This window comes from Tachypleus tridentatus, chromosome 9 (genome assembly GCF_004210375.1).
Source record: "Tachypleus tridentatus isolate NWPU-2018 chromosome 9, ASM421037v1, whole genome shotgun sequence".
Classification (NCBI taxonomy): domain Eukaryota; kingdom Metazoa; phylum Arthropoda; class Merostomata; order Xiphosura; family Limulidae; genus Tachypleus; species Tachypleus tridentatus.
Genome location: NC_134833.1, coordinates 68,340,743 through 68,364,113, shown reverse-complemented (window position 1 = coordinate 68,364,113; position 23,371 = coordinate 68,340,743). Strand labels below are relative to the sequence as shown.

The 23,371-nt window shown below is 30.1% G+C and overlaps 1 protein-coding gene across 5 annotated transcripts; it reads left to right on the top strand.

The window, feature by feature from the left end:
* Positions 1–1,736: 1,736 nt before the first annotated feature.
* LOC143225411 (protein arginine N-methyltransferase 1-like) lies at positions 1,737–23,311 on the top strand. Of its 5 annotated transcripts, none has more exons than XM_076454795.1 (10): positions 1,737–1,807; positions 4,597–4,791; positions 7,270–7,425; positions 10,959–11,022; positions 11,777–11,925; positions 13,243–13,330; positions 15,864–15,979; positions 16,525–16,675; positions 19,081–19,202; positions 20,672–23,311. In XM_076454795.1, the coding sequence occupies exons 1-10, from the start codon at positions 1,790–1,792 to the stop codon at positions 20,753–20,755; spliced, it is 1,143 nt and encodes a 380-aa protein (XP_076310910.1). In that variant the 5' UTR covers positions 1,737–1,789; the 3' UTR covers positions 20,756–23,311. The 5 variants fall into 5 exon arrangements, with proteins under 5 accessions (XP_076310910.1, XP_076310908.1, XP_076310909.1 ...); XM_076454793.1 differs by having other exon boundaries at positions 1,775–1,882; XM_076454794.1 differs by having other exon boundaries at positions 1,789–1,960.
* The last annotated feature ends 60 nt before the right edge of the window (positions 23,312–23,371 follow it).

Below are 23,371 nucleotides of genomic sequence, written 5' to 3'. Positions count from 1 at the left end.
CAACTTTAGAAGTATAAGGATGGTAGGTAAAAATAAGTGTAATTTAGAGTTTGTAGACTTGACTTAGGTCTTTGTGCGTATTCTCTTGCTACAGAATGGGCGCGTTAGGTGTTTTTTTTTTTCTATTAGAGTCATGGGGTAAGAGCGTCAGATAAAGAAATCTTTCAAATTTTCAGATTTTGACTTGTAATGATTGTTTTTTCACTGCAGTGTCTGCGCAGTATTAGGAATTGAAAATATAAGAAAGATTGGAATGTGTGACGTAGATGAGAAGAGTTATAGCAGGGGTAAAAATGCGAATCAATGGGTTTATAGTGTACGGATGTCGATAAATGACAGTTTTCAGTAGAGATGAGAATGTCTAAAAAAGTGTAAGTTCTTGGAGAAACTGTCTATGTAAAGTTAAGTGCGGGATGGAAGGAGGAAACGAATTGTCAAAATGTAATTACGAGGGCTGTTCAAAAAATACGCGGACTGTTTGAATTGCGTGGCTCCAGTTGGTTCCAGGGGAATCCGCTTGGTGTCGCTAGGTTCGCACAGATCAGCTGATTACGACGCCATTTCCCGATTGCAGATATCTTCATTTGTGTATTAGCTACGCGGTTTTAAGTGAAGTGCGATTTTTTCGTTTGGCGGATTCCAGAATGAATGACCTGAAGGAGCAACGACTTGCTGTGAAATTTTGTGTTAAACTTGGAAAATCTGCGACTGAAACTTTTGCTATGCTTAACACGGCTTACGGTGATGTTGCTATGATGCGTACGGCATGTTTCAAGTGGCATGAACGTTTTAAGGATGGTCGACAGTCCATTGAAGATGATGAGCGTCCTGGACGTCCTTCCACGTCAACTGACGGCCCACACGTCGACAAAATCAACACCCTGATGCGAGCAAATTGACGTCTGACTGTCAGGGAGCTTGCTGAAGAGTGTGGGATATCAGTTGGATCTTGTTACGAGATTTTTACCGAAAAATTGAAGATGCCCCGCGTTGCTGCGAAATTCAGCCCTCAGAACTCGTGAGTTTTTGGCCAAACACTCGATCACTGTTCTTCCCCACCCCCCTACTTACCTGACCTTGCTCCTTGCGATTTTTTCTTGTTCCCCAAACTCAAAAGACCCTTGAAAGGAAAAAGATTTGAGACGATTCCCGAGATTAAGGCAAATGAAACAAAGGAGCTGGAGGACATTACAAAAGAAGCGTACCAGGACTGTTTCAACAAGTGGAAACACCGTTGGGATAAGTGTGTGCGTTGGGGAGGAGAGTACTTTGAAGGGGTCCCAGATCTGTAACTTCTAAATAAAGTACATTTTGTTTTATGTCGTCAGTCCGCGTATTTTTTGAACAGACCTCGTAAGTCGTAAACGTTATCGATATAACGTTTTGGTCATTATTATTCTACTTTTTTCTTTTCTTCATTCAGTTTATTTACTATGATTAAAAACGTGTTATCGATCGAAGTGTTACTTGCCCTTTTTGCTTTCTTTTTAAGTTGTATATTAACTGTTTTATTCTAACTTGAAACTTGATGGACTGTTGCCCAAAATGTTGTTTTCATGTTTACTAATAAAATTAAAAGTGAGTGTTGTACTACTACTGAATTCTTCTTCAGAAGTTTATTTAATTATTAGTGTGTGAATTGTAGATTTTTAATGTTCCTTTTTAAAGATAAAAATCGTTAAACAAAATTAATTGTTAATGTTGTCATAGCAGTACTTTGATTATTAAATATTATTTTATGCTTATTTTGGCGGGAATTTATTGATAAACCACGTGGGTTGTAGTCACCATGGCGGAGCAGATGGAGGTAAGGCTTTGTAACTTAGTGCTTTGTACTCACCTTTTGGAATATCTTTTGCTTCAAATGTTAACAAGAGTCAGTGTATCTTTTGAAAAGGAGCCTTAATTTTAGCTTGATGGTGGCCGATTCTTCATGAAAAAATATTTAAAACGGGATGTTGTATGTTTTAATTGTAATGTAACGCTGCCATGAATTGTATAAATTATTTTCCGAACGCCATAAGCATAGAACATGTAACTGTAGCCTAACTTAAAGTTAGGCCTAACAGTGGTAGGAATATTTAATGAAATAGTAAATTATCAGATGTGTACCATAATTGAGCTTTCTATTAATATAATGTATTACTGTATATATGAGTTTATTATATGTTTTTCATTGGTTTAGTAAATGTCTTATTGGTTGCTTGAGCTAAACGAAAGTCAAAACTTAATTTATGCTAGAAAACGTTTTAGTATAAAGTAATTATTAACCATTTGTCTGCTAATTCACCATATGCTAAGAGTATGTTTGCAGCAGTTAAATTCTATTCTGCTGTACACGGTGACAGCATGCAAAGCGGTTGCAGTTAGAGAGATAAATTATTATTGTTTAAAAATAGTGATGGTGTTATTATTAGTAGGGGTTTCGTTTAATTTTAATTATAAACAATAACAAAAACAATTAAATGTTGCCAGATTTCATAGTAAAAAAAAATTAGTACAGTTTGAATTATGTAGGTTAGCAATTAAGGAAAAATAGTTAATTTTATATGTAAATTGGTCTTTGTAAATGTGAACTTGAAACAGTGCAAATAAACTTGCTTTACGTTGTAATGAGACATTGCATGACATTTGTGACAATTTAACTAATGAAATGAAAACTGTTAACAACCATGTATTAAAAGTCATGTATGGACTTGCATATTTAGCTGTTAAAGAGTGATTTTTTTTTAATTCAAGTGGTTTTGTGATTGATAGATGTATATCTGTAATGACAAAGCAAACTTGTCAGGGCAATTTTTTGATTTGCATACATTTCAGATGCTCTATTTCACTTTGAATTACTGTCAGTAGACATTTTGTGTAAAGTTCATTATAGGGTTTTGTTTCTTTTAACTCAATTAACAGATGTTAATGGACAATTATAAAGTTCTGTATGTGTGTTTTCAAAGAGGAAATGTATATGGATACAAAACACATTCAGAACAATGAATAAAGCTAACATTTGATGATATTACTGACTGAACAATACATTCATTAGCTCACCGACATGCTGTTTTTGGTACTAACATTTGATTTATTACTCACATACTGGCCATGCATTCACTCACTAACAGTGTCTTTGGTGCTAACATCTGATATATTACTGACTCTTTATTATCCATGCATTCACTCACTGACACCCTGTGTTTGGTGCTAACATCTGATATATTACTGACTCTTTGTTAGCTGCACATTCATTCATTGACACCCTGTTTTGGATTATAATGTTTGATATATTACTGACTCTTTGTTTGCCGTGCATTCACTCACTGACACCCTGTTTTGGGTGCTAACATTTGCTTATTGGTCATCATTGAATGGAGAGGAATGTTTAGCATTTAAGGTGATTTTATTATAGCCAGTTTACAAGTAGTGGAAGTTAAGGTTTCTTGAAAGAAAGTCATCATGTTATGGTGCTGCAGACTTTTCCTTCTTTATTGTTTGGTCTACAATAATTTATAATTTTTAATGATGGGATCTACATATATTCACAGCTGTGATTTCACACTGTGATACTTCTGTGGCTGTAAACTCTTGGAGTCCCTAATGATACTACTTGCTTCAAGAGCAATTTAACTTCAGAATTAAATAGAATTAGTATAAAATATATAATAGTAAACAAATAACATTCAGTTGTTCAAAAAATTACATGATAGTTCAATTGTGGGTCATAAGTAAGTAAACAGCAATTAATTGCTCCTTAATTACAATTTATGCAATTTTAATGTTTTAGTATGTTATAATATTTTAATTCGAATTTTTTAACTTGTACTTTTTATGTTAATATTTTAAAGTATAAATCCTCTTACTAGGTCCTCTATGTAAGTTACCCATTTCTTTGTCACTGACATTATATTTTTATTACTAGTAGTTGGTTATTTAGATATTAAGTGATTTAATAAAAGTGTGGGTCATATTTGTTAAAATCTAAAGAAGTAGAGACAGAATGTGAGAATTGTGTACTTTATTAATGTTTTGTTATTCATTACTGGTCTTTCATTGCAAATTTGTAACATAAATGGTTATATTTGAAAGATATTTCATCAGTATTGAAAAGATACAGAATATATAAAGTTCTTGGGTACAAATAAAAAGATATTAAATTCCACTCATTATATTTTTTCTTTAGAACCTGACGTGCTATCATCAGAAACTTTGGTTGTGTTTTTAAAATGCATTAAACAACATTTATAATGCAACCTTAAGTAATTAAAAGAATCACTTTTCAATCTACAAATCTGTGACAAATACACGTTTACACAGTTCCCAGTACTGTGCAACAAAGTATATTAATTAAAAGGATTTGACTATTTTATGTGGTCAAATCATTGACTTCTTGATTTCTTTCATCAACACAACTTATTGATCTTTAAATATGACCTCATAATATTCATTAGTTTCAAATATTTAAGCTTTAGGAACAAATTGGATGTTGAGAATTACCAGTAAAATTATTATATTTTTGACCAGACATTCAGGTGTTGAATAAAGAACAGAATTTTTGTCTTATAGGAGGTAGAGATAAGTGTTTTTCTTAACTTTGATTTATTTAAGGTGTCAACCACAGAAGAAAGTTCACCAATAACAATGGCAACGGGAGATTTTAATTGTAATTCTGAACTGTCCAAGTCGCAGAAATTCTGTTGGAGGTGTCAGAAGGAAATGGATGGATTGACAACCTACAAACCAGAAGAAATGACTTCTAAAGACTATTATTTTGATTCATATGCCCATTTTGGCATTCATGAGGTAGTATGTTTTATAAATTTAGTTGTAAGTTTGATAGTCACTATTAAATTTACATAGCTACAAAATAAACTAAAATATTGGCACTCAACTGCTGGGAACAATCTTTCAAATACTAAGTACTTGGCAGTATAAAAATGTCAATATTGATGAGTTACTAAGTTTGTAATGATGATAATTTAAAAACGTACATAATATCACAAATTATGTATGTACGAATAACTAATCGTATTGGAAGTTTAACAAGGCGCATCAAATGGTTTCATCTTTTTCTAACAAAACACAGCTTTGGAAGCAGTTAGAAAAATGTTTGATTATGATTGGATTGAGCAAGAATTCAAAATGTTCACATCCAAAATGGTCTGGTCAGTAGTTTGTTGTTGTAATTTGAAGCTCCTGTATCACTAACCCTGAACATTCAGTGGGAAGTTTTGAAGGCTTAAGAACAATCTATAGGCTGGAAAATTTCTGTAGATGTTTTTTTTATTCATAAAGTATTTGTGTGTTGATAATGTTTTGGAAAGTACTGAAATTTTCTTTGAAAATATATTGGATATTAGTGCTGTTAGGTTTAGCAAGTACTGTAATAGGTGATGACAGAATATCTGTATTGATTGTTTTTATGTTTATCCTGTTCCAGCAGTTTACATAGATTAATTAACCATCCACTTAATTATTTCTAGTTGCAAATTTTTTATACCAAATGTATAAATTGACACTGTAAAAGTGCTGTGTGGTAATATGAGATTATGTTAATTTCTATATTAAACAAAGAAGGATTGGTATTCAAAATTAAGGGAATTACTAATGTTTGCAAATGAGATATATTGTGTACAAGAGGTAATGGAATTTGGATTTGCAAAGGTCAGAGACATTTCCATTGAAACAGTTATATTTCTCTAAGTAGACTGTAAATCTGTGAAACAGTTTATATTTTGTTTGAGTGATGAAGTCAACCACTTCTAAGTAAAGTGTTCATGGAAACTTGGATGAACAGGATTGCATTAAATCTCTCCCTTAATTTTATAAGTTGTGAAGTATTCTTTACAATTTAATTTATAATTTCATCAAGTGTGAGAAAAGATAAGAAATGTGAAGGTGGCGACTGTGAATCAATAAAATAACTGTTGAACAAAATATCATCCAGTTAGTCCTTTATAATTATTTTTTTCTACTTAGTTTTGCATAGTGTTGTAATATTGTTACTTCCAATGGCTTCATAGATACAGGGCTGAATTGTAACTTTGAAATATATAGAAGATTGATTTTCTACCTGCCTGAACATTTGTATTTGTAAAAGGGAAATATGCTGCTGTACAAGTTCAACAAAGATATCATCATGTAATTAGAGCACACTTATTTCTTTTCTTTAATAATTTCAGTTTTATTAAGGGTTGTGACAACTGGATTCAGGAGTGTCTCCCTGGACAATCTCACCTCCATGATCACTGACTCTCACTTTAAAATAAACTAACTTTTGATGTTGCATACCTATTCATAAGTACAGATTTTTGCAAAATTTGGCATTACTTGGATAAAGCATAAGATGTATGCTTTGTGAAACATTATAACTTTATCATTGTAACTATAAGACTTGAATGCAGTAATCAAATGAAGTCGACCACCAGAATTTCTCTTAAGTTTTTCTTTGAACGATGTTTCAGTGGTGGGCAATTACTCCAAGTCATTCTTTACATGAATTGAATAGTCATTTTTTATTGTTTTGTGTTCAGACAATATTGTTATTTTTTATGTCTTTTGTATTTTCTAGTCATTTAATAGGTTGAAAATTTTTAGTCTCTTGTATTCAATTGAAAAATGTGTTTGACAGATATTTTATTGAAATAGGACCATTTCTTTATGATGAAATGCTGTTTTTATGCAGCAGTGTCAAAATTGTTGCAACAATGTGTAATTTATCATCTTGATAAATATAACCAATAATTACCAAATTACATAATTATATTTTCATTTTAAAACAAACTTTCAGGTGTCTACAAAAAAAAAAAAGCAAGTATATAAAAATATTTGGGTGAGACTTTGGTGAAATTTTGTTTGGTGAGACATTGTCTGTATACTGTAACAGTCAAATGGTTTATTTCAGGGGTTCCATTGTACAGAAAAATGAAAATATTCTAAGTTCCTATACAGGATTTGAAATATCACTGAAATAACACTAGGGTGATAAAATAATATTTTGTTTAAGAGGAGACGGGTAAAGAACGAGGTTTGTTTAAATATCTGCAAACAGCTGACAATTGAAACAGTGTCACCTGTGGAGTTATTTTATCAAAGCTATTTCTCAGTTTTATACTGAAGTGAATTTTTGGCATGGTTTAACAAAATTAATAATTACAAATTAAACACTGTGTATTTTAGTTATTTGATTTTAGGTTTAACTTTGCCAGAAAAAAACATTTTTGAGTAATGTATTTTAAACAGGTTGTTATTAATATTTCTGTATTTCTCTTTATTTTCTAGGAAATGTTGAAAGACGAAGTTCGTACTCTCACTTATAGAAATGCTATGTACCACAACAAACATCTGTTTCGAGGTAAAGTGGTCTTAGATGTTGGGTGTGGAACAGGTATTCTTTGCATGTTTGCTGCAAAGGCTGGAGCATCAAAAGTTATTGGGGTAAATGAATGAAGATTTTTTATAGTGCTTTGTTTTATTTTAGTTTGTGTGGTTTAGCCAGTTAGGGCCAGCTGGGTGATTAGTGTTAATCAATGGCTTATTCATCCTACTGATTATTCTCATAAATAATGTTCTAACTTCATCTGTTTTTAAAGATATTTCTAAGTTACACTTTGCATCTCTGCCTGACTTTTGTATGTGTCATAACCTTTTTCAAGAGTTATGTTCAAAAGTTAAACGAGTTTATTATCAAACTTTGTCAGTAACTTGATATGGAAATGTTTCATAATTTAAATTTGTACATTGTCTGAACTTAATTTCTCAATTTGAAATGGATATATTTATAAAATCTCAATATTAATGTTTTGCATGTTGCGTAATGCATGTGAGTCTCAGATTTCTTCCTTTAAGAAATTTCTACATTTAAAGAAGAAAAAAAAAAGACATTTGTAGCTCCCTGCTAATCACAAACTATACATAATTACAAGAAATACCCAAAACCAGAACTTTTTACCTTTTTTTGTTTACTTAGATATCAATAGGGTTGTCAAAGCCACTAGAAAAACTCCATATCTCTGGGACTTGGAACTGTTTTCTGGTCAACATTACATGATTAATAAATTAGTTTTAACAAATAATAACAGAGTCTGCTATGTGAATCTGTTTCTTAATATCTTTGTATTCCCAATAAGATTATTCATTTATTATGTATTTGTTATCCCATTAGAACTATAGTACTACTACTAATGTCAACAGAATTTTGTAACTTTTTATAGTTTACCTAGAAAGCCAGATAAATCTAGTACTTCAGTGACATTCCATCAAATAACAGGTGTAGTTTTTGCATCATAGAATGCTTATGTGAAAGCTACGTGATTGTTTTTGACAGCAGTTTTTGTGAGAAATATTTTCAGTAAAGCTTTACACCTTCTGTTAGTTCTTTTTACCTTGATGCTATATGGACTTGGTTGACTTGACTAATCTTGTAACTGCCCTAGTATAAATCTAAATTATTTTTTATGTAGAACTGCAGATTGTAAAAGAAATCAACATGTATACATATAAGAGCTTACATCCATTATTTAATTTTGTCTTATTGCTCGTTCAATCATTTCTTGCTAATCCCATGATACGATCTATAAATCATGTTACAAACATGTATCTCAAGTTATGTTACTGAATGATGGAATACCCAAGCATACTTTGTGTATATATACATGTATGTATCTTTTCTCACCTAACATAATTTAACCTAATAAGTTTTCAGTTACTTTTATAAAAATATACATGAAATTAAGATATTCAGTACTCATGTTTGGTCTCTTGTGTTTTGCTGTCAGCCTGCTGATTAAACCTGTTTACATTTTTTAATGATTGTACTAATATGTTAAATAATTTTTATTTCAAATATGCACTTACAAACTGAAAATAGTAACATCCACAAAGCAAACAATGTTCTATAATTAGTGTAATTTAACTGTTTTTCTTACTGAGATACAAGTGCTTACTTAGCTACTCACTCTGAAGTCTGTGGTAGCAACTTTGAGGATGGGTCAGGAATGCATAAAAATCTTTAAAGTAAATAAAAACTGCCTTTCTGTTGGTTATAAATGATATAACAAGTATCAAGGATAATTATTGGCAGCTTGTTACAGAGAGGATATGACAAGTGTGTATGTAAAAAGTGACTGGTTTACATCTCTAAACAAATTGAATACTATAACCAGAAGGAATCCTCATATGTCATGGCATTTGAAATTCTTTTAAATATAGTAAGAGTAGATTAATCTCTGAAATCTTATTTTCCTTTTTATTACCTATGTTTTTGGGCACTGTGTATATATACCTGTTATTATTTTTATTACACATCAGGATCTCGCCAACCTAGTCTTACATTGAAATTCTTTCAGGCAGGATGATAGTAACTTAATCCATGATATTCTGAGCATGGCCAGATACATCAGTTTAAAGGGTTTGACTTCCTGAGTGTCAAACTGTAATTAGTTCTCAGATTAGTAAAGAAGTGACAGAATTTTGATATCAAAGTTTGTACTTAAAAAAAAAAACAAACTTGAATTAATAATCTATATTTAATAAATGCAGAACATCATGAAGGGGGAAGGGATAAAAATGGAAAGTCAAAATAAATGCTTGTTACATTAATAGAAAAAGGTGAACTGAGAATTTAAATATTTGGATTTGAAATTGCAACTTATTAAAATTTAACTATTTTGGTAAGAGGTTCATTCATATACAGTAATAATCTTTATAATAATAATAATAATTTATATAATAAAGTAGTTTAATTATATTTTGATTTTAAATGTGAAAGGTGACATTTCCATCTTGACCTACTTATGTCAAGAAGGTTAAGAGGTTGTGCAAATAAAGTTTGAAAATGTTGGATAAAACGTATTTTAAAGTGAAATAAAAATCACTTTGTACTCAGACTAGTCAGAACCTATATTAGATTAATTGAAGTAAATGTCCTTAGTAAAAATATTTTATTAAAATTGTGTATTTTGTTGTAAAATGCACTTGTTATATTTACTAAAAGCCAACCAAATTTCATGAATATATATTGATTACATTCAACAGTAGCTACAAGGTCATACACAATATCTTTCTAGGGTAGGGTTAATCTAAATTAACATTACATTCTTGTATGTTCTGGTGATATAATGCTAACATTTTTATTGGTAATCATTTGTATCATGAACAAATAAACACCAGGAGTAACCAGTACAGACAAGTGCTTGAGAGTTTGCAATGACACCAACATATAGGTTTACTATAGGTTCTGGGCCATAGACTTGGTAGCTTTTTTCACATTAAACATAAGCCCTCTAGTGGTAAATGGAAGACGATAACAGTAACTGCAGACAGACTTTTGACTTCTAAGGTTCTCCAAGATCTTTTTCTTAATTCTTTGTTTTTTTAGGAATTATGTTAACTTGTTGAAAAGACCATGTCTAACTAAAGTCAAAGTTGTTGGTACATTTTTGTCTGTAAAGATTTACAAAATAACTATACACATTTATATTTTAGAAGCCAATTTCAAAACTTATAGGGTTTGTATAGACTTGTCAGTTCTAAATATTTACTGTATCTTATGCCTTGTAAGGTGCTACATCATGGAAGATGCACCCTAATTTTGAAAGACATTTCTAACAAAAAATATATTTTGACTCATCAATCAACACCTTGATGTAACCTTGATTTTTTCAGTCTTCTGAGTAAATAGTCAAATGCATCATATTCTTCACAGTATATCGACAATATTAGTCACATTGAATGATTTATGTTATTGAAAATACTTGTAATTGGTAAGTAATGAAATTATGATCTGTATAAGAGGCCATTTTGAGTAGACTAAGCTAACCCCTTGCCTTAGTCCATCACTTTTGCTTTGGAAGACTCATGGGGATTTTTGAAGGTATTTTTAAAGAAAGAAGTTTATCTTACAAGGTGTAAATACAGTAGTTTAAAGTAAAACTGTAAAATGAACGTTTAACGTGCTGTAATATTTACAGATAGAATGTTCGAGTATAGTTGAGCATGCAGAACAGATAGTAAAGGAGAATTATTTAGATAATGGTAAGTCACGTCCTTCACTGGTAGTGTTTATTTGTTATTTATTAGAAATAATTTCTGTCACACACATTAATTTCTGATTGTATACAAAATTTATTTATTTTTTTTATTTTGGTACATACAAAATCATGAGTTTAGATTTGCATGTATCATTTAGTACATGGTCAAGAACATTCTCTTGCTGAATATCTTGCTTCCTGTGATAAAGGGTAAAAAGCATAATTATTTTTATGCTTTATAAGAACTAATAACACTTTTATTCCATGTATTTGTAATATATGTATTTACAGATTGTATTATTAACCCTTTTATTTATTTTTTTTCATAAATGTTTTCTGTATTTCCACGTAATGTCAGTAATTATGTTATATATATATATATATATATATTATTAGGCTTATTGTTAGTGTTAAAATGTAATAATACTATTATTAGGAAAAGTACTTGCAAGTTTAGTGGTTTGAGAGTTGATTTTGATGATTTGTCTTCCTAATAAGCATTCTTCCAAAGATCTAACTGTTGGAAGTTATGAGTAAAGATATACATCATTAACCAATTCACAATCAGTTAATTGGTAAAAAGAAATTCTACCAGAAACTGTTTTTCTGATAGCTTTTGAGCTTGTAAAAAATTTGTTTTTGTAATTGTTTTTGATGTCTTTGCTAAAGATTGTAACAGCATTGATCTGGCTATTTAGGGAAGTATGAAATATCTTGTTTTTGTGGATATGTACAGTTCCTAATGTTCTCTATTACAGTGATAACAATGGTGAGAGGAAAGGTGGAAGAAGTACAGTTACCCGATGAAATAGACAAAGTAGATATTATCATTTCAGAGTGGATGGGTTACTGTCTTTTTTATGAGTCAATGTTGGACACTGTCATTTATGCAAGGGATAAGTGGCTGGTAATCAAACCCTTTTTCTTCTACTAAGTAACATCTGGCAGAATTAGAAATGTGATATATTTGAAAACGTGAATGTGCCCTTTTTCTCGTAACAAATGTAATTCTGTCTCATAGCCACCAACAAACATAACCCCACTTCTTATTTACCAACACATGTAACACCCCCTTTCATGCAGAATTATACACTGACTTTTCTCTACTTTAAAATACTTTAATTTGCAAGCTTTTGGCTCTCTTGCCATAGCTTTCAACAAACAACAATGTACTGAGTAATAAAAATTAATTTAATTGTGGAATAATAGGTTATCTAGACAACATGTTTCTCAAGAAACAATCACCTCTTAGCTACCAACAAAAATAACACCTTACTCGAATCAACAAATAGAACATCATCTATTAGGTATTAACAAACATAATACAATCTCCCTCATGGCTCTTTAATTAAGAATCCTGGATTTGCATTGAAGATGTTATGATGTATGTTAAAATGGTTCTTTGTCATTTTGTTAGGAATTCTATAATACTGGGATTTTTTTTTTTACGAAAGATAATACATGTACAAGTATTTCTAATAGATGGTGTGTCACAGTACTGGAGTAGTCCTTCATGTTAGTTAACACGTCTACTAGTAATACATGATGTGTCACACTACTGGAATATTCTGGTAACACGTACTAGTAAAAAACGTGGCAAGTCGCTCTACCGTAACGTGCCTTTATGTTAGATAGCACATGTACTAGTTGTAGTAAACCTTGTTTTGTCCTCAGTCAGCTATTCCTGACAAAATTAACAGTTTTTATTAGTATGAATGATGCAATTCATTATGTTTGTAAAACTTGCTGAAAAGATAAAAAAATATATATGATTTTTTTCTTATACAAAAGCTACTTTGTCATACGATCACTACTTTACTTGGATTATTAATACTTTGTAATTGAGAATAAAAGCTTATTTTGAAACAAAACTTTGTGATTGATAATTTAATTTATAATTAGTTTATGTTACAGATGTGTAGAAATGTTGACAAATTTTAACAACAAATAGTCTTTTTAACTGTTTCTGCTCACACTTTAAGTCTCAAATTCCTTATGAGGGAAAACTGATATTCATATAAGAAAAAATGTTGGATAGTTAAAGGAGTAAATCGTATAAATACAATTTTGAGTTCAGTTGTTTTTTGGAAGAATAAATATTTGAAGATTTTTATTTTTATATATTTATATTATGATTTTGTTAATTAATATAACTTAGATGCTGGTTCCCATGTTTTATGTAACTAGGATTTCTTTTTTCATTGAAATACTAAACTTCTTACAGAAACCTGATGGTCTTATGTTTCCTGATAGAGCTACATTATTTATTACTGGTATTGAAGACAGGCAGTACAAAGATGAGAAAATTAACTGTAAGAATCTTTAGCTGTATTTATTGTGTTATTTATGGAGATTCCTAGAACTTGTAATTCAATCATTACAGAGATATTACAATAGAAACTCTATGATATTGTAATATTCTGGTGACTTACTGAATGGCAGTAGTGAGCATGGGACATGAGCTCACCTGATTAAATTGTATTAATTATCAGGACCTGTTCCAGCTTTCCTTCTCTAATTGAAATGTTTTTAGGCATGATTATAATAAATTAATCTGAGGTCTTAATTATCAGGACTTTCTGATTCTAAAACTGTTATTAGATCTTGGATTGATTAAGAGATTACAAGTATGAGCTAAAAGTTTGTACTTGAAGAAAAACCTAAAAACCTTGGTCATTGTAGAAACCACTGTGCCCATGGCTAAAATACCTTACTAGAATGGTTTATAAGTGCTTTCAATAAGCTGCAATTACTTCATTATATTATTATGGAAAATAGTTTTATGTAAATATTAAAAATCATATGAAATTGCATCTCCTTCAACTTTCAATCTGTTTCAAATGTGACTATTTTTTACAAGATGTTCCTGAAAATTATTACATATTTACTATATAAAACTTTTAAATAAGATATATTTGTACTTGTTTCTTCCAACACTGTGGACCCTATCTTCTGATATGTTCTTACGGTTTTGACCTGACTGAAGAATGCACAGGAAATTGCTAGAATCAGTTAGATTGTGTAGTCAAATGTGTAGGGGTGATAGTATTCCAGTTATAAAGTGTGATGTGTAATCTTGTAATATGTATGAAATGAAATAAGTTCACCAATCTTGATAATCTTGTAAAATACAAATTGCTATACACAAAGTTGAATTTATACAGTTTAAAATACAGGTGAATGGTTTGTTTCTCAGTTCATAGAATGTTTACTGTAATAGAGAAGTTTTTCAGTGTGAAGGTTAGTAAGAAAGCCAGTAAGTGGTTTTATAAAACAGTTCATTACGTGGTTATAAATATTCTTATAGAACTCTTGGGATTTTGTAAACTTGTAATTAATTGTTGTTTGCCGAGTTTTATTAGTGTATGGACTTGTCAGTTAATCTTTCATTTGTTTGCTTATAATATTGTTGGTTTTTTGACCTGACTGAAGAATGGGAAATTCCAGTTAGAGGAGTCATAGGGGTGATAGCCTTCTTGTAATATGTAAAATGAAATAAGTTCACCAATCTTGATAATCTTGCAATGCACACAAAGTTGCCATGTATATAATATAAAAAAAAATTAGTAATTTTTGTTGAAAAGAACTCTAAACTTTACAAGTGGCCATATGAACACAGCTAAAAAAGAACTATCAATAAACATTATGGTGACATAACAAACTTGTGTTTTCTGATGTGTTACCGTGTAATAACTTACATGGCCAATGTATTTTACACTACATGTCTTCACTTGAAGCATTTTGAATATATATTGGAAGGTTTGTCTTAAATTATTGGATGATGCAACTATTATAAAATACGTGAAGTTTTATTTTTACTTCATTTATTTTTAGTACACTCAGATAATAAGAGTTGGAATAAGAACTCAGTTTCACAGCCATAACTTTGTAATACTTAATTTTCATGTAAGATATATCTATCACAAATAACAATACAAACAAACAAAAGATAAATTGATAAAAAGGCATAAAATTGTATAAATTTGTACCTCACATAGTATAGGTCACATTGTTATGAAACCAAGAATACTAAATATTACTAAACAGTTTTACTGCTAATAAACCCAACAACAGATTGTTGATTGCGACATTTATTAGCAGTTTTTACTGTTACTAATTTTATGTTGTTGTGGGTGCAATGATTGGCTTGTATGCACTTCTACATATTAGCATGATTAATTGTTGAAAAATTTCTTAAAACCTAGGATTTCTAATTGGAAGAATTAGTTACATGCGTGTCACAAGAGGTGCAGTACTCTACACAGCCTTTGCCTTCACATTGGATTGTTGACTGATGGTGCAAAACTTTTTATGCATCAATGCTATCTGTTGTAAATTGGCAATAACTGAAGGGAAACCTTAAGCCTTACCATGTCTCCACTGTGTGTGTAGGAAACCATTATGTTTTTTTATCTTTCAATCTTAATCATAAGAAAATGCTTAAACCAGTTTACTTCATGATGGTGCTCATATGTTTAGAAATAAAGTTTTCTGTTATGTGTATGGTGTTTGTACTTGGTAATTACCCTTTATAAACATTAGTTAACTGTGTGACTAAAATATACCTAAACACCACGTGTATAATGTACACTCCAACACTGAAACCTTTTCTTTTGGTACAACACCATCAAAGCTACATTTGATGCTGCAGAGGTATATGTACGTACATTCTAAGTGAGAGAGATACATAGATTCATCAGTAAAAACCAACCTTTGTTTTATGGACTGTTGTTGAATTAAAAAGGTAATAATGCTAGTTTTCATGCACTTGAACTTAGACACTTTTTTAAACAGTATTGCAGTTGATTACTGTTTGTTAATGTTTCTTCATTCCATGATTATCAGGGTGGGATAACGTTTATGGCTTCAACATGTCATGCATCAGGAAAGTAGCTATTTCAGAACCTCTTGTGGATGTTGTTGATCCTAAACAGGTTGTCACCAATGCTTGTCTGTTAAAGGTCTGTTTAGTTTTTATATGTCAATTTAGTTAGTTAAATTAATTTTTCTTGTAAAAATTTGAAATTTAAGAACATATAAGATGTAATATACTTTTGTTTTATAAGAAATGTAAGTTTTTTTTAAATAACATCGAACATTCTGAGAATTTGATTCTTAGTTTTTAAGTTTTTTTTAATATAGCATATTTAATATAATGCATTAAAAAAAATTGATAAATGTATAAGGTTACCTAGCTTTTACTTTTTATGTTGTTGGTAAGTTCAATTGAATATCTATTTTTGTTATGAAAGTGTATATTACAATTTTAAAAGCTTTATCTAAGTTATTGTTAATGGTTTGAAATCAACATTCTTGTATCTTTATGCTTAGCAGAAGAGCAATAAGATACTTTCACTTTAGGTATAATAAACCCAAGAATAATGAAAAGTGATCTAATATTATTACAGTAATTTGGTATTTTTTTATTTCTTTGTAAATATTTTCTTGAGTTCGCTCTGTGTTCTAGAATTATTATATTTATGATCTTGTAAAACCTTTTTTTCAGGAAGTAGACCTCTACAATATTAAAGTAGAAGATTTGATTTTCCAGTCACCTTTCCATTTGCAAGTTCGTCGTGATGATTATATTCAAGCCTTTGTTACATTTTTTAATTTAGAGTTTACAAAGTGCCACAAAAGAACAGGCTTCTCTACAGGTATTTAACCTTTATTAGATATTTCTAATAGTATTGCTGAAATATAAAGCTTTGAAGACAAGTAGAGACAGCTGTAGAAAGAAAAAAAAAAAAAGGCTGTATTCTTTGCAAAATATACATTCACTGTTATAATCATAACATGTTGTATACACACAAGCATATTTCTGGATGACATATGATCATTTATATTTATGGAAATAAATGAATATTAACTTTACCATTACAAGTTGGGTGGCATCCACCTAGCTTGTAACCACAAAAGTACCTATGACAGTAATTATACTACAATTTCTTATTGTAGATATATGTTTACAAATTTGTGCATATTATTAGTACACAATAGAACTATCATATGTTTTTTATTAACATTTCAGGATTACTACAAATTATAATACACAAACACAAATACTTAGTTAAGTAACATAAAACTCATCATACACTTATTGTGTGTGTGTGTGTGTGTATATATATATATATTATACTGACCTTCTATCCTTATATCCAAGACTACAAAACTGGCCTGTTCAAAGTGACCTGTTTTGGCTGTTTCAATGGGCTAGCATTTTGTAAAGTGTAATCATATATCACACATGTATATACACTATTACTATTTATAAATAAGTTTCTAAACTAATTTTTTTTAAACAAAGAACAATAAAGAAATATAGTAAACATTTATCTCTTCTAGTTACCAATTTTTTTTACTTCTTTGCTGCTTGCTAAGCCTTATGTTTCACACATGGAAGATGTGAAATGAAACATTTTTTTATATTATATTATAATATATTTATATATATTGAAATAACAAGTCGTAAGTTACTATATCAGTACCATAGAATTCCACTATAATTTTGTCAGACCGTATTTGCGTAAAAAATATAAATTTTGAGCAGACTGATGTTATACATTACCACTTGACTTCTAGCAAACAAAGAATTTGGTGCCAAAGTACCTGAAATTGACTGAGAAAGTAACTAGGTAACATTCTGAGCTTTTGATTGGTTATACACATGTCACAAACAGAAGTCGGTGTAAATAAGCATTTCCAAAAATGGAAAGAGGTGGGAAGGGTTACTGTCTTAGATTTAGTAAATCTGGCAATATCTCAGCAAATAGAAAATATAAAGATTTTTATTTTAGATTGTAGCTTGTCAGTATCAGTAATTTGAATTTATATTTTGACATCACAAACATCTAATCTGAACCAATGCTGCATGAATTCAATATACCATGTGACACACAAATTCAATATTTAAGAATTTGTTTAATATTAAATTTTAAATTATGAAACAATACTAAAGTCTGAATTATATTCTACAGTTTGATACTAATTATATTGATCTACATTCATAAAATAGTAGTTTGATAACATTTTTAATGCTGGTCAACAAATGCAGTGTGACATGGACTTTGACCTATGACTTATAACAGTAGGGTTAAGAAGAATAAACTTACATTTGAGTTTGAAATCTCAAACAGCTAGTGTATTAAGGTTTTAGTGAAATGTTTTATGATGTTATGGTTAGATAGATTAACAATGTATATAGGGTGTTTATGTTAAGTGTTCTGGCATTTATAACACAAAGACTTGCTTTAAGTTAAACAAAGGTGTGCTTGAAGTACATTGAGTTGTGGCTGGAGGTACACAAACATGTGCTTAAAATTAAACATAATGTTTTGTTAGGACATTAAAAACGTTCTAATTAATGATTAGATATACGGGGCACTTTTAATAAATTCTTATTGTTTTAAACAGTTAAACATTTACATAATATTGTAATTTAGTCTTTAAATGTTTTGTGAGGGTTTCGTTAAGATAATTACTGTCATTCATCCAGTTATGTTGTTACATATTTATTTAAACGTTGTACATTAGTCTTTAGTCTGCAGTATTTATATAGACTTTATATAGTGTTATATTCAACTACTGAGATCTTATTCTTCACTGTGTGCTTGTAATTACCAATCCTAGTATTCATACCTAATTGGGAAAATAAATAAAAATGGGAACATTTTCTGTGAAAAATGTTTTTGAGAAATACAGCATGGGAAAAATGTTCAAATTGCACTGGTATAAACTAATCTATTAAAAATTGTACAGTTTATTTAAACAAATAACTGTAGTTTTTGGTGCTATATTTACAAATTACATCAATATATATAATCAAACCCTGATATACAGTGCTAGTGAAAACCATGTTCTTCTTGTGTTTAACACGATTATTATTTTGTTGGTTAGGTAGTTTTAGCTCATGGTTTGGTCCAAGCTCTGTTATGTCAGAGTTTTCCAGTGGTTTTAGGTGATGCATTGTTATATAGACATATTTACTATGTTGCTACACTGTTCTAATGTAAACATGGTTATACAGAGATGTTTAATAAGTTACTACACTTTGTTTCCTCAGCACCAGAAGCTCCTTACACTCACTGGAAGCAGACAGTTTTCTACTTCGATGATTACCTCACAGTGAAAAAAGGGGAAGAAGTTTATGGAGTGTTTAGCATGAAACCTAATCCAAAAAATAAGGTTAGTACAAAGTACCTGGTGCTACCAGCATGAAACCTAATCCGAAAAATAAGGTTAGTACAAAGTACCTGGTGCTACCAGCATGAAACCTAATCCAAAAAATAAGGTTAGTAATCCAGCAAAAAATAAGGTTAGTACAAAGTACCTGGTGCTACCAGCATGAAACCTAATCCAAAAAATAAGGTTAGTACAAAGTACCTGGTGCTACCAGCATGAAACCTAATCCAAAAAATAAGGTTGGTACAAAGTACCTGGTCCTATCAGCATGAAACCTAATCCAAAAAAATAAGGTTAGTCCGAAGTACCTGGTGCTACCAGCATTGAAACCTAATCCCAAAAAACAAGGTTAGCACAAAGTACCTGGTGCTACCAGCATTAAACCTAATCCCAAAAAACAAGGTTAGTACAGAGTGCCTGGTTTTACCAGCATGAAACCTAATCTCAAAAAACAAGGCTAGTACACTTGTTTAAGATTGTGGTTACTGTATACATGATATTATTGAAATCCATCAGCTTATAAAACTTGTAATTCCTCATAAAGTGTAAGACTTTAATTCAGAATTGGTTTTTAATTCATCTGTTTTAGTAAATTTAATGTAATTCTTTTTGTATTGATTAGATATAGAACCAACTTTTATAATTAGGCGTAATTATTTAACGAGCCTATATTTATAAATCAAAGTATTTAATATCAAGAAGGTGATTAGATTGGGACAATAGTAATTTTAAAAAAATGATTGTAGTTGTTTTGGCTTTTGGAAGTGACTGCATAAGAACTCTTGATATGAGATGTTCACTGAGAGGTTTAATTTATACTTTGATTCATTTAATATGCTGGGACTTTATAAAGTAATGTTACAAAATAAAGTTTGAAGACAAATGGGCATTGAAAGAAACTTACAGATATACAGATTTCATCAGGCTTATGTCATTATTATGTTACAACATATTTAGTCTGAATATTATGTTTTGTAATTATGCTTTATAGATTCTACATGGAATGCTTACAGCTTTGGTTTAGTATTGTACAAGTCCTAAATTCATATACTAAACTAACAATGCAGAATAGTATTTATAATAATAGTATAAAGTTAAGCTAGAACTAGTGAAAAATTAAACTATATACTTATGAAATATCGTAACTAACATTGTGTATTCACACTCTGGTAAAAACTTGACTTGTTTAGGTCGCTGTTCATTTATGAATTCCCACACCATGATGAAAGTTATAGGTGATTTGGTCAGCTTAATAGATTTAGGTTAAATCCATAAACTAACAGTGTGAAATAATTTTTCTATTAGTAAAAGTTAAAATTACATTAAATATAAGAACCAGCACTGTTAATGAAAGTAATCACAGAGAAAGGGTTGAGTCTGTCAAACTTACTATTCCTACTGTAACCTTTTTTGAGTTTGTTATGATAATGCAAGGTTTCCTTACCTGCCATCATGTTTTTACTTGTATACAGCGGGATCTGGACTTCAGTATTGATGTGGACTTTAAAGGTGATCTATCAGAGCTAGGAGACAGTTTCACGTATCGAATGCGCTGATACTATGTACTTTGTTTTTATTCAACATCACAGTGCTTCCCTTCCTGCTTTCAGTGTAATTGTACAGTCTATTAGGGTTAAGTTGTATCAAACTTGCATGAAGATCTGTATCAATGTTGTACTTTCATTTGTGAATCAATATTGATTAAATTGTCCTGAATCTAGGTGTTGGTTGTTTGTTTTTAGTCATTCATGACAGTTGTAGCAGTATATTGTTAATTGAGCCACTTGTAAAAGTTCTGAAATTATGGGTTCTGTATGAAATAATTTGACAGAAGTTTAATTACTAAAGCTCTGAATCAAAAAAAAAAAAAGTTAAATAAGTTGCAAACTCTCTAACTCGTGTTTCTAATTGACTATTGAAGGTGCTGTCTTCAATACCTTATCACACTAAGGTTTTGTTAGCTTAAGGTTTATAAAACATGGAATTTCAAAATTTCTTAATGTAACTGTTTTAATATTATCTTTTGATATTCTGATGAGGTTTGGCTTTTTACATTTCAAATAAAATATTAATTGTTCAGGCAAACGAAAAATTTAATGTGATGCGTTTGGTAATTTTATTTTTAAAGCATATGGTTCCAGTTGTTTATCATCATGTTCCCAATTTTGAACCACATTGGTGTACAGTTTGAAAAATAGCCCCATTCCCAAAATACCAAAAAACATTTAGTTATCAATTGTCTGATGTAGGCTTGTACTCTTCTGTTTTTTACATTTGTAGTCACTTGTAGTTCAAGTCACAACTTAGATAATATTGTTAACTTTCAGGGGAGGTAAAACTGTATCATTTGGTGCACAACATTAAAAATGAATTAAATATTGTCTCTATAAATGACTACTGTCATGAGTTGAACTGAAACACAAATTTCTGCAGGTATTGTTTTACAAGAGTTAATTTGCATTTTAAACAAATAGATGATTGAAACCTTTCGAGAATAACAATTGGAAACATAAACTGTAATTGTACCTGGCACTAGTAACTCTGCTCAGTATGTGCTTCAGGTGCTAACCTCATTCCTGGATGTATTTCAGGAGTTATAAGTTGTGAGAATTTAGTTTTTAAAGTATTAATTATTTTAGTGAGAATTTTTGTTGTTCATTACATTGTACAAACAGAAAGAGATGCTGTAACTTTAGATTTGCTTCCCTGTTATCTGTGTTTTGATTATAGCTGTCAAACTTTCATATGTATATCCTGTGGTTGGTGTCATATTTTATTTAACTTGACACTTTCACAACATTAGCCATTGAGTGTTTTACTGGGTAATTAACTAACTAAATTCTACAGTTACACAGGCCAGTTTATAAGAAGTGTAAGCGTTAACCTGGCAACTCTTTGTGGTACTAACTAAATCCTACAGCCAGGTTTTAAGAAGTGTAAACATTAACTTGGCAAGTGTTCTTTGTACTAAACTTTATTGTTCTAACAATTTGTCAAACTATGAACTTTGCAGTTTATTAACATTTTATATATATATTGCTAATATTGTATTCTTATTTTTTTCCAAATGAAAGAAATTAAAAGCAAACATATTTATGAACTGAATGGTAAAATTGGTTGTCAACTCAAATCAGACAATGTGCTTTTTAATATAATAATCAAGAAATAAATGCAATTTCCGGTTCCTTGAGTATTAGAAATTGTGTATTTTTGGTAAAATGGGTAATATTTAAAATTTGGGGTGTACAACTTTCTAAGTAAGTGATACAAGATTTGGAGACTTGTATATTATTATTTTAAATGGTGGAATATTTCTAGATATGAAAGCACACAAGTGGACTCAGCTTGTTCTCAAACTGTTTTAAAATATACGTTTCCCAAGAGCAAACTAAGATACACTTTTATGTTCATGGCCTTAACAAGCAGTGCATAATTTAAAACTACAGTTGTTTCTTTCTTCAGACATTCTATACATCTTTTATTTTTTAAGTCTGTTATTCTTTGTTTCCCAAGTCTTGATGAAAATAAAAAATAAACTACTGTTTTCCATCTTTAAAGTTTGTGTTGATGTTGGGATGGTTTCACAAACATTTGTGTGGCAGAATAAAATAGGTTGTCATCTATTTATCACTTTGGTTATCTTGAAGTTGCATTCCAATATGAAACATTTGATGAAAGTTAACAAATGTAATAGTAATACTTGTCTGTTGTCATTCGTTAGTGATTACAGTTTTTAAAAATACCAATTTCAAAGCCACTAACCCTATGTTACAAATTACAGTTCATGATAAATAATGTTTGTAATACTTTTAACAGTGTTGTACATTTTAATACTTGAACATACTTAATGTTTGGAAAAGTATGTTACTTAGTCTACAAAAAACATTTTGATGTAGTTACATATTTTCCTTTAAATTTCCTAATTACTGCCTTTTTTAGCTGTATGAAATAATAGGTTTTCTTAAAAACAATTAATTACCACAGTATGAATATAAGCTTGGAAGCTATAAAAACAATGATCAGGGGAATAACCATAGTTCAATAGACATTTCATCTCGGAGAGATTATGTAACTACATGTACATCAAAAATAAATACTTTTTATGTTACCAATGTTTGTCAGTGTTTTTCATGTTAATAGATCTATTGTATGAACAAGCAAGCCTCTTTTAA